At 41.0% G+C, this 12933-nt stretch overlaps 1 protein-coding gene across 1 annotated transcript; it reads right to left on the bottom strand.

Moving 5' to 3' along the window:
- Positions 1–2608: 2608 nt before the first annotated feature.
- Positions 2609–11400, bottom strand: si:ch211-150g13.3 (transmembrane protein 178B). The gene is made up of 4 exons (XM_034580327.1): positions 10639–11400; positions 7409–7522; positions 4757–4894; positions 2609–4515 (listed from the first exon to the last, which is right to left on the bottom strand). Exons 1-4 carry the CDS (start codon positions 11048–11050, stop codon positions 4268–4270), a joined length of 912 nt encoding a protein of 303 aa, XP_034436218.1. The 5' UTR covers positions 11051–11400; the 3' UTR covers positions 2609–4267.
- Positions 11401–12933: the final 1533 nt, after the last annotated feature.

Below are 12933 nucleotides of genomic sequence, written 5' to 3'. Positions count from 1 at the left end.
GTCAGCAAAAAAACGAAGCATAGTGACTTTTAGGTGTTTAGGTATAGGTGTTTTTAATTTTTTTGTATTTTATAGTTAGTTTAAACTTTAAAATAAAAGATAAAATAAATTTGTTATTTCAATTATTTTTGCAGCCTACTGTCATATTTATTTTTATAACGTTAGTTTTCAGACTGTAAACATTGTGTGTATGTGTCCAATACTGGCTTGTGAGAAAGTGCGCACTCACACAAACAAACACAGACACACACACACACACACAAACACACAATACCCCTGTGTAGCAGTGAGTTCATCACCTCAGCCTGAAAAAGACAAAAGCACCAAACATCACGTCCTCCCTCTAGATGGCACCATGTCCTCAGTGACAGAGCCAGGCCTCCGTCTCCAGTGCTGCTGAGGACGTCCAACCTCAGCTGAACTGAATCTTCTATTTCTGCTTTAACTCCATAAACTACAACATTCCCAGTAACAGACACATGCTGATGTCCCATTCAGTCACGTAAAAAGATGATTTACATGCAAAACACTGAAAGTCACAACACATTAGTAATTACATATTTTATTTCAGTAAAATAAATTAATTAAAAATGGACACAAGTTTTAAATATATTGAAAGAAACTAGCTGTAATGAGATCATGCAAGACTGTAATGTCTTTTTAGTCCCCACGTAACATCTGCAGTGGATTGAACCAGTATAAATGACTTGTAGAAAATAATAGCTGTGCTACTGAAACAAAGTACCACACCAAACGGTGGCGTTTTCACAGAGCATCTCTCTTCACACACACACTACATTTCCAGAGTCCTCATGAAACACAGGAAGTTGTGACTTGAGAGGGATTTTACAACAATTTCAGATGCGTCGTAACATTGCGCCGACCTCATTCGTTCTTTACATTGTTTTTACCGTGTGCTGCTGTTGAAGCTGAATCCAATCGATGGCAAAATCTTACATTTTTTAAATACAGACCTTGTTATGTGCTTGAAATCTTACAATTTCAGATACGGGGGTGTAAATATGTGCTTAAAATTGTTTTTGCTCTGAATACTTTTTAGGAATTCCTGCACATGTGCAGTGGTGGCACATCAATACTGGAAAAGTCAGATTTACACACTCACCCAGACACTCGCACACACTCGCACACACGTACACACACAAAGAAAACTTGTAAGATTTGTGTGCAGTTGTGCTTCAGTCCTAACGACACATTATACTTGCACCACATACTTATACATTACAATTCACTGCTCACAGTAACGTAACTGTGAATCAGTTTGTGAACTTAAAAGTTTATAAAAACAAAACACCAAACAGCGTTGCATTCTGTGAGTCGCTGGATGTCAGAAAGTACACCGACTCTGTTTGTCAGTGTAATAACCATAGATATAAATATTCTTTATATTTATGGCATGTCCTTGTTTCTGGCATAAATATTTTCACAATAAGAGCCTGAAATATGTTCACAATAAGAGCCTGCACCCACTGACCCTAAACACACAACATGGTTTAAACCCAAACACTTGGTAAAAGACACAACAGGGTGCTTACTACATGCTCTGATCATCTTTTGCTCCCATGTGCGGCCTCGGAAACATACTGGATAATATCGAACTCCGCCTGCTCAGACGTCAGCTTCATGGACGTTTGTGAGACCCAGCAAAGTGCAAAGATTCAACAAGACACTGGAGATACAGTTTTCAATCATGCCTCAGTTAATGCTCTTGACTTCAGGGTAGTGGTGGTGGCCTCACGAGGAGGTTCATGGTGACGGTGAGAGGACTGAACATCACACACAGTGTCGTCAATACACATTATAACACCTTATTTTTTTCTAAAAATGTTGATTGACGGAGCTGAATATCTCATCGCTCATCTCCACTAAGTGATTAATGGGGAAATAATCCGGTTTGCATCCTGAAGCGTCACCAGGACAAATTGTTTTTTTTCCGTTTCCACTCCTATCAACTACACTCTGTTTCCAGACCCTGGCCCATCTCATACTTCATACTATGATGTGTATACTTATGTGTTCAAAACTGATGACACGATTGAAAGATGTGTAACAGTCAATCTGTTAATAAGAAATTTCATATAGTTTCAAATCAAGACATTATTTTTTTCCAAATTCTTTTTGAATATGCAGCGGACGTCCACACAAACCATGTATCTTGTATGTAATGTATTTTGGAGAATAACGGCAATTAACAAAACTCACATTTGACTATGGATACCTCCGATTTTGATGTATATTTAATTTAGTCATTTTCCTCACGTGAACGCGTCACAACTAAAAGCACTAAATGAGTATGTGGTGCGTGTTTGGATTACACGTCTCTGCAGTCAAGAGCCTTTCTTAATCACTATTTGTGCTTTTTTTTTTTTTTTCAAACAGCAGATTTGGATGCATTGTCAATCCAACAATTGAATTCCAAAAGTTATAGAAAAATTTTAACAACCTCATGTTCCTATCACATACCACATAATATACTGTGTATTCTACCACTTTGGAAGTTAGAACACAATCAATATGTATTTTAATGATCAAGAGACACACGATGTTTCCACAGATCAATCAAACTAGATGGGTTTTCTTTTTTTGTGTCTGTTTCACAGTATGTACACATTGTGCCTTGTATTGTGTTTTTCTAAATTGTTTATGCTTTTTTTTTTAATGCGTTTTTAATCAAATTATTGAATCATAAAAGTACAGAAGACTGAAGTATCTTGCTTTCAGTAGCAGCAGATGATTCAGGTCACTGTCATATTATTGTGCTCTGATATTGTCAAATGTGATTTGTTTGCTTGTCCTGATACATGTTTGTAAATGACATGCTGATGGTAAATAAATGTCATGATTCGTGCCGTTCCGGGCTTCTCTGATTGTGCCGTCTCACCCACAGGTAAACAAAACCAAACGATTGTTATTCCATGAATCATCTCCCATATTCAGCTTGTTTCAGATTTCAGTCAGGATATCATCACGCTTCTTACCCCTGTGCCAAGTGACAAGAAACGTGACTCCAGTTTGTGCTTTTCTTTTTGAGCGGGTTCACTGAGGTCGCTTTTTTTTTTCCTTATGTTAAAATCCGGAATATTACACAAAGCAGCTGACCGATGTTAAGGGTAAACAATCGAGTCATGAAACACATCCTCCACAGTCAGGTTTTGATTCAGCTGTCGGCAAACAACTGTGTCTCTCAGAGCGGCAACAGCACAGCGGCTTCAAGTCACAGCTCAGCAGTTTACTGAGACTTCCTGCTCTGTTCTACTCCTCACTTCTCATAAAATACCTTCACACTGAATACATCATGGATTCATTATTCTCTCCTGTCACTCTCAATCGTCTCCATACGTCCAGACGTCCTCACCTCTACACAAACAGAAAACATTTCTTATTCAAAATCTACTTTACACAAAGAATGATCTGGGTCTACGTAGAGATGCATTTGTACATATAGATTCTTTAAAAAAGCGTCAAATGAGTTTTCTTTTCGATGCAAATTTACTTCCGTGTGTTTATCGAGCCGACCTCGCTGCTCGACCCGTCCTGTTCTCTGCAGACGCTGCAGGCGTTTTACCCCCGGGGCTCACGTTTGATATTCGTAAAGTGTGATACACTACAGATAAGCGATGGGCAGTCAACACCTGATTCTTTTTCTTTTTTTTCATAATGAACAACAACACAGCACACGTCACTCGACTGAAAGAGGAATGCTGACAGGATGCCTGATATTTGTGGGTTTGTTCCTTTTGGATGATTTCTCTCGTGATTCACCCAGAGTAACTGAGCATGTGTGGACAAGCTGGTGTGTGTGTGTGCCTGTGTGTGTGCGTGTGTTAGTGTGGGAGTGTATGTGGCTATATGCATTTAAGAGAGCACCATTTTAAGACAAATTCTCTTTAGAGAAAACAGTCACCTTTAGATCACCAGAAAGTCAGCAGGTCAAAAATCTGAACCAAAAAGTGTCTTATTTGTGCTGTGAGAGCCGTGTCTCAGTCATATGTTACGTCGGTGCTGCTCTTCCGGTTCCTGGAGGTCCCTCACGTGTTTTGGGGATTAGGTGCGTGAAGTTTGTCATTACTTTGCTCCTTCTGTCACAACTCAGGCACACACTGAAAACACTGGAGGGGGGATGGCGATGTTGAGGGCGGTGTAAGATGGTGATCAGACAAAAACTGTTTCAGAGTTGTACATCAAAGTTGGTAGGGTGTGGGGTTTTCTGTGTTCGGTGGGCCATTGGCCTCACAACGCCTCAGTCCTGTCACACGGTTCCATTCTCCTGCCTTGGCTTGTGGGTCGTTGTGCGAGTGGGCGTGCTCAGGGACGGGGCCAGGGTGCAGAGGAAGCCGGCCAGCAATGTGAGCCCGAGGCCCCCCCAGGCACAAAACATGGACCAGCCATAGCCATGGCTAATGTCCTCAGGGAGGCCATACATGTAGCGGGGGTAGCGGGACAACTCGAAGTTGATTCCTGCTACACATGTGCACAAGGAGATGATGCAGCATGTTCCTGTGTGAAGAGAAGAGACAAGCGGTGATTGTAAATGGTTCCAGTTCGATTAGTAAACTCTTACACGTGCTGTGCATCCCACTGCAGGAGAGGAGTCATGTTACTGCTCAACATTGATCTACTATCTCATGCAAACCCAAAGATGCTCTCAGCTGTCGCCACATCAACACTGAAATTGAATGTAATTGGATTTGGTCTGCGTGCTTGTGTGTGGATGTGAACATATGTGCTCTCACAGTACCTCCCATGAGAAAGAGTAGCCCAGCTACATATTGCATGAGGTCATGCTGCTGGCAGCATCCCAGCACTCCAATGACCCAGCCAAAAAGAATGATGGACACAGCCATGCCCACGAAGCCGGCCGTCATCCTTCGTAGATCTGCAAGCAGAGAGGAAAACGTCACAGTGAACTTTAGCGTACGTGTGCATGTGACGAAAAAGTGGTTAAGGAAGCAGAGAGGAAAATAGACCTTTTTCATTGAGGACATTTAGAAATGTCACAGCAGGAACAGCACAAAATAAATGGTGGCTGATTATGTAGCAGTTTCAGGCTACTCGTGCTGTGCATGTTGTATTATACTGGTACATTCTCATGTCTTACTGGGACACTTCTTACTGGGTAATAAACAATATCAATGATTATCACAATTTAATTTTCATCAATAGCAATTTAACAAAAGTCCAATAAATATAATGCTTATATATTCTGGAAGCACAGTGAGAAGGTATAACACATAACTGACCTACATCAGATTTGTAAAATGTTTTGCTGTTTATCAAGTGTCAAATAATAATGTGACTGGCCTTACAACAGATCACATAAAAGATCTATGAAAAATACTCTCTTTGTTTTTCCTCAGTCACTGAACATAGGAGATAACTGTGCTGTGTGGTAAAGCCGGAGACACAGCATCTTTCACCATATATCAGTCTACCACACAAATGTTTCTGAGTAAGCTTGAAAATGAATATATTTTTACTTCACTATGTCAGATGTGATACAAAAACCCAACTAACAATAAGGAATATATCAGGAAGTAATTGACAAACTAAGAATCCGTCAATATCATTAATAAGCTCACAGGATCAAACTGTAATATATGATAATTATTTATTTTTCTAGCTGTGACCAAGTGGAATTGTGCTTGATTATCATTGAAACATTATTTGGCTAATGATGCTGATTTATGATACTGTTTTAATGATGATGGTTTTTTTCCTGATTATTCTGGTCTTTGATTACCATTTAACTATGCATTCATTATACCAGTAGTATAGTGTAGTAGTATAACATGTTAGCAGTAATGATAGACATTTTTAGATTGGACAATTTATCGAATAAGAATAAGAATGTGGTGTTTTAGTACAGCGTGTTCAAAGCCACATCATAGTAGAATCACAACGCTGTATTTCAAACAGCGGAAAATCCCAGACACATCTGCACCGAACATAAAAGAAAACCCCCAGAAGCAGTCAAATAAAAGCTCCCATACATCAAACTGAAAATCGTTACTGAAGCAATCCAAGGTCAAACATATCAAGTCAGACACACAGGCCTGTCCAAGTGTCTGAGTGAGAGATTTAAAAGATGACACAGTTCGGTCCTTCTTAATGTCTTCAGATAAGACTAAAGCCAATAGCTCCCTAATAGAGATGACCTGATAAACTCTGGTCATGGGTCCAGACATGGAGGAGAGATGCTTATAATATCAATGATACTGCACGTTCAGGAGTGAGGGGCAGCTGTGCCTTCACCGTGATGAGGACAATCTTTCAAACAAGTCAGAATGTGACAGGTGAGCGGTGTAAGGAGGTTGACGTAAGGGTCAGCGTTTGACTGTTTTATAGATGATGTGAATGAATGATCACAGCACAGAGAAATAATGAATCTATTCAAGCAAAACCGAGACAAAAATCTATCTCTATTACACCAACACTAATGGTTATACATGGTGTTTATAAACGAGGGTAAACCTACTAAAAAAAGGTGATTGACTCTTTTCCCATTGCCAGTGTACAAGTTTGCCTTTCTGTTTTTTTTCCTCCCAGTGAGTCACGTTCGACGTCACAAACTAGCCAGAAGCGGTGAACACAACACACAACAGAAGAAAGCACCATGGAGACCAGCGCTAGTTATACAGTGATTACACCTTTATATATTTTACTTCAGTCTGTCGTTCAAACTCAGTGGCGACTGATTGATTTTAGATTGCTACTTAAACGGAGATGGATGAACTCTGTTTGTTCCCTATATGTAAGAAACAATAAGTACATGAACGTTCGTAACATTGCACTGGAAAAGGTGCAGCATCACTGTCTCGACTGCCAAAATAAAGAAGTAGAAGACGAAAGGAACATATTCATGTTTCCATCACAGCCGACTGGAGCCGATAAAAACCTGAGTCTACTGCAGAGTCTTTTGACCTCTGACTGAATACTGACAGTATCCATTTCCATTGCAGACAACAGCCAGATGTTAATGAGTGATAGTGGTTTTCTTGAGTAGTGGAAATGGGGCTAAAGTGTTTTATTTATTTTTTTAAATCTCTAAAATAATGTGACCTACAAGAAACATATTCAATGAAAATAAGATGGGAACCAGAGTCGTGCCTTGAGGTACACCACATTTCACAAATACTTCTAAACCCCTAATTTCATAGGAAGAATTTCTGGTTGGGACTTAAAGTGAAACGTTGACAATTATCAGATGATAGATTATGGCTTTTCTTTCCGCTCGCCTATTTTCATTGCTAAAATAGTCTGTCAATTCAATACAACAGAAGTAGAAAGCAGAAGAATAAATGTGCATGAACAAAAGATGCGAAGAAGGAATAAACAGTCATTATTAAGTTTAACAAACTGGATGAAGACAGACGGACACTTTCAGACTTACGGAGTGCGTGCCACTCATCCTGTCGTATGGTCTTTGTGATGTTGATAGGTAGATTTCGTGGTAGGATGGACGAAGAGTAGTGATACTTGACTGATGTACATCTTTGAATTATTCCTGGAAAAGAGAAAAAAAAGTGATGGAGACAATTATAACTGGAGCACAAATATTAATACAAGCAGAGAGAGATAATCAAGTAAAAATCTAATTCTGAACCTTCTACCCACACGTGGGATTATAATAAAATATACACACATTTATTATACACCATCACTGAGCTTTAATAAACGGAGATGGCCTTATTAACCTCATGTTCCCCACCACTCCTACATTGTTATTAAAGAGGGATTAGGAAACAATATGGATTATTCCACAAGAAGGACATGTACAGAACCTGAATTGTTCTCATTTAAAGTCACTCTCTACATATGTATTTGGCTGTCAGAGCAGTATTTAAAACTGTACACATTCAGATTTAAAATGTTTAGTATATAATATATCTCTATGCTCCATATAGAAAGAATGCACCATCATACCTGGTAGGACTTGAATTTGATATAAAAATTTTGCATCTCATGTTAAGGAAATGTTAACTTCATAACGATTGGTAGGTACTGGCAACATTTTAAACCCAAAGAATTAATTTGGGATTATTTTCTAAATTGAGCAGCTGGAAGTTTAGCATTTAAATTTGACAGACGCCTGAAGTGATTAATTAATTGATAATCAGAATAGCTGCCATTTAACTTTCTTTTAATCAACTAATCTATTAATAGGCTTATGATTGCAGCTTTATCAGGTATCAATTATATCTGATTTTTGGGAGGATTAGAGCTCAACGTTATGTTTAATGAATAATAATGATTACACTGTTCATATTATCCTCATCATTCATATGGACACAGAAAAGTACAGTGTCTGTTCCAAAGCCACAGGATCTGTTTAATGCAGAAGCTGCTTTTTTTCCTGGCATCAGTGCTGTCACGACACTTTGATGATCAACACTGTAACCGTGACTACACAAACAACACACACCTCTACACTCGGCCACCGGCGAAGTTCACCACATCAAGTACTTGAAAAATTTATTTCCTATAAATCCTGATCCCTGATGAGACGCACAAAACATTTCTGCGGCTTTTATCTTTGATTCTGTCTGAGCCTGAACACAGGAATGTAAACTCCATCACTTGAGAGCTGTGTGTTTGTTGTTTGAACTACAAGTCAGATTATAAAGAAGGAAAGTTTTGAACATCTGATCTCACAATGTGTTTCAACCATAGACTGGAAATAAAGATGGACATCCAGTTTCCACTTCCTCCCACTATCCAGCAATGAAGCCAAAATATACTGGATGCAAACGCTGCCATCTTGCTCATTTGGAGCCAAAGTCTGTGAATGGTCCTGTCGATACATGAGCTTGACCAATCGCTAGTCAGTCTCAGCTGTCAATCACGATGTTTCAGCCCATTATTGTAGCATCAAATAACCAATTAACATAAAACTCACCAAGGAATTGAACAGTTAAACAAGCATCAGTGTGATGAGAACTACCTAAACTGACAGAAACCATCTTTGACTTTTTCGTTTGGTCCATGTCCCATCAATGGACATGGAGGAGGCGGGACCTATGACCTGTACTGCAGCCAGTCACCAGGTGGCTATCGACGCGGTTTGCCTTGAATTATGGATAGTTGTCATAACCGCCATCTTTATTTACAGTTTATGGTTTAAACTTGGTTCCTAACTGGTGAGCATCGTCATGTCAGAGCGAACATGACTAAATTATTTGTGTGATTTGAATGAGCAAGAGGTGCAGGAGCTAGAATTAATAGGCCCTTTTAATAGAAGTTAAATAGATTATATAAGCAGAATCTAATCTGAGCAGTGAAGGAGTGGGTGGGTGGACAGATGATCATAAACAGACGTACAATTAATATCCATTATAACAGCTCAACGCCAAATACAATTAACCTACCTCTGTGAGGCTCGTAATAATATTTCCTTTCCAACACAATGTGTAAGAGACAGACACAGATGTGTGTTTAGATCCAGTGAAACCTTATAATTAAAACAGGACTGAATTGACACCTTCCTGAGACAACGTCAACAAGCTTCGTGAAGGAAGCAAGAACTGGAGTCATTTGAGGCCAAGAGGCACAGTCAGCTACAATGATGGCACTTATACGTCATCTGTACATTGTTGCTGCTGAAACGGAAGTGAACGCGTGGTTTTATAACACAAGGCGGTCAGACTTTGCATTTTACAATAAATAAATACCTCCACCAAGGAGGTCATGTTTTTGTCTGCGTTTCTATTTGTTTGTCTGTCAGGATTACACAAAAACTGCAGGACGGATTACCACGGAACTAAGTGGAAGGATGTGGTGTGGGTCAGGAGAGCACCCATTCAAATTTGGGACAGATCCATGATATTGTGATGCGAGATGGGGCATTTTTTGGCTTTTCCCTTGATTTCTCAGAAAAATGTATAGACTTGGATGAAAAACAATCAGACACGTTTAGGGCAGTGATATTTAAGTGTGTGCAATTTGGTCAAATTCTGGATCTAGTGAATTTGCATGTGGTTTCATAAGGGGACTGTCCCTGGCGGAGGTCTGCGCTCGGTATCATTTTAGTTTATTATTTCTATACAGATAAAGTGGTGCAGGCCCAAACATACAATATGGCGTATATAGCTGACAGATAATACTTTAAATAATGTGCCATTAAATATACGTATGAAGCCTCTGACAGCTCCAATCACAACAACAGTCATTTGTGCCAGTCCCCTCTTTGTGTCTGGGACTTGTTGTGGAGCAGGTACGAGTGAGGCCTGAGATTCGGCTTCTTGCTGCCGTGCATTGTGTTGTCAGTGTTACATCCTGCTTTGCACTGAGCTAAAATCCCCCTGTGTGGCGTTAACCTTCACCAGATGTTGTTCAATCTTCTGCAGATGCAAAACAGAAAAAAAAGAAGATGGAGCTAAACCAAACCGGCCATTATCTCATGCAGCCAGAGAGGGACTCAGCAGCATGTAGAGCGAAAACCCACAAATACATGACACATGAATTTAAGACGAAATCCTCCAAATCCTAACATGAATATTTAAAAGCACACAGGCACACGGTGATGTGAGGGGGGAGCCTGGGCCTGTGGATGCTCCTGTGTCTGTAGGTGTGAGCTCATCGCAGAGCATCACGGCCTGCAGGCTCCACACTGCCCCTGTTTACCTTTGTATATAAGGTCCTCGGTCTCCAGGTCGAATCCCTCCCGGTGACACTTCCTCCACAGCCCGGAGATGGTGGAGTTGAACTGCCGGCTGCAGTGGGACTCCATGGCGGACGCTGCGGCCACAAAGTGCCGCTTCCCCCTGCTGATGACCGGCCCGCCGGCAGCAGCAGCATCTGGGCCGCTGCCTCTCCTCTCCAGGCTCTTTGGAGGCATCTGGAGCGGCAGGTTGCCGTTCGAGATGTAGATGTAGCCCGGGTCGTTGCGCTTGTTCGCATAGTTCTTGCACCTCTCCCGGTGCCTCCGCGCGTCCGTCTCGTACCAGTAATCGGTGCAGATCGCCATGGCGAGCAGCCCCAGCGCGCAGAAAGCCAAGAAGAGCCCCGTGCTGGTTAATATTTTCATAGCGGCCATCTTCCCCCCGCTCGATGGAGAGCCCAAAACAGTCGCGAGAAGCTTCCTCCTCCTCCGCGGCCGTGGCGGCGCTGGTACCCCGCTCACAGCCTCGCTCAGTCCCGCACTGGGCGCATGACGGTGCGGGGCCAGGGTCGTCCGGACTGGATGCTGCGGTCTATTATTGTGGTGCCCGGTGGATGCAATGTTGTTTCCACCATCTGTTATGGTACAGGAGGAGGAGGAGGAGGAGGAGGAGGAGAGGGGATGGATGGATGGAGACCAGCGCTGTGAGGAGGAGTCAGTGATGTAGCTGCGCGCTCTCTCTCCTCCAGGATGCTGCGGGATGGGGGAGCAGACAGGACCGGGCTCCGTCAGGGGGGGGGGGGGAGTGGTCATTTGTGACGCTTGGATGGTCACCTTTATGGATTTGGTAAACATGTAAAAACACAGGTGCAGGGGGTGGGGGTGGGGGGGAGTTTAATCACGTGCAAAATCTTTGAAAACAATGATCAATCATTTTTCTCCCTAGGAACAACCAGGGAATTCCTGAACAGCAGCAACACAAAGTGGTGGTTATAATTTATGAGTTGCACTGTTTATTTTTACTGTGAATTATTCAGGCTATTTATCTCATGGCTATTAAGTTTCACCTCAGATTTGATCTGTTTTCTAAATATCAATATTTACATGTTTGAATATAAAGTATAATTTTAAGAATTCATAAATGTGCCACGAGAGCTCAAGACTCTATAGTGAAAGGACAGGAGGAAGACTTAGCAAGTTAATCTCTGTTGATCTCATAAATTTAACCTTTATTCACGGGAACGAACAAAAGCAATTCACTCTGCAGGTCACCTTGTGATAAAGGCCATTAACAACAATAAGTGATGACTAGAATGGCACTAAAATAGTGAGTGCATTAGTACCCCTAAGAAAACTGTACCTCCTCGGCATATGTAAAGAAAACTAGACAAACATATAAAACTACAGCTAAAAGGTAATAACGTCACAAGGCCACAGGTAAACATTTTTTGGAATAAATGACAAGTTAAACTAATAAATCTCCACCTGCTCAGATCTATCAATTACTGGAAGCCATAGGGGATTCAAGTGAAGTATAATATTTGATGTCTGTTGATGATTCAGTTTGACATTAACATGCAGTTGCTCAATGGGAAAGAGAGAAAGATCACAAGAGAAAGATTTCAATGGAGCAAAACATTAAAATGTATTTTTTAAATCTAATATTTGAATTGAATTTGAATTAAGTGCAACTCATACTTTGTTAATGATTTGTTTGCAATACTTAGTTTTTCTTTTACTATAGTACACTTACTCAGTGGTAAAAATATACTGGTATGTAATAATTTTACAAAACTTTAATCAATTTATATCAAGTTATATATGTCATCCATCTACTTATCATCTATAGCGCTTGTCCTTTCTGAGGGTGGTAGGGGCGCTGGAGCCAGCTGACATTAGGTGTGTGTGGGGGGGGGGGGGGTACATGGTCAGATCGCCAGTGTCACACAGGGCCGACAAATACAGACAAACAACCATTCACATTCAAACCTATGGGCAATTTAAGAGTCATATCTGTCATCCGAAAGAACTTGAATTTGAATCCAGACTCCAGGAATTCCACACTTGTCTTAAACTGTGAGGTAGTGTGAACTCAGCTGAGCATCAATGAACGAATTTTCACTCATGTGTTTGCACTGTTTCCCTCTGAATGTCCCCTACTAGTGTGTGCCGAGTGCTTGTTTGTTGTCCTTTGGTGCTGTGACTGAGGAAGGCTCCCACAGACAATAGGCTGCTCACAGGCTGATGACTAAGGAAGGCAACCCGCGGCGGAGTCGTTATGGCAACAGAAGCTTGCCAAACAGACTGTGTAGAAAATT

Source organism: Hippoglossus hippoglossus, chromosome 3 (assembly GCF_009819705.1).
Source record: "Hippoglossus hippoglossus isolate fHipHip1 chromosome 3, fHipHip1.pri, whole genome shotgun sequence".
NCBI classification, from domain to species: domain Eukaryota; kingdom Metazoa; phylum Chordata; class Actinopteri; order Pleuronectiformes; family Pleuronectidae; genus Hippoglossus; species Hippoglossus hippoglossus.
This window is presented reverse-complemented; position numbering and strand designations above follow the sequence as displayed.

Bases quoted from the DNA above. Each gene is read 5' to 3' on its own strand.
- si:ch211-150g13.3 (XM_034580327.1), bottom strand. From the start codon at position 11,050: ATGGCCGCTATGAAAATATTAACCAGCACGGGGCTCTTCTTGGCTTTC. The intron at 4,895-7,408 runs GTAAGTCTGAAA...CTCTGCTTGCAG, and splicing joins GGATGAGTGGCACGCACTCC to ATCTACGAAGGATGACGGCC. The intron at 4,516-4,756 runs GTACTGTGAGAG...CTCTTCACACAG, and splicing joins GCTACTCTTTCTCATGGGAG to GAACATGCTGCATCATCTCC.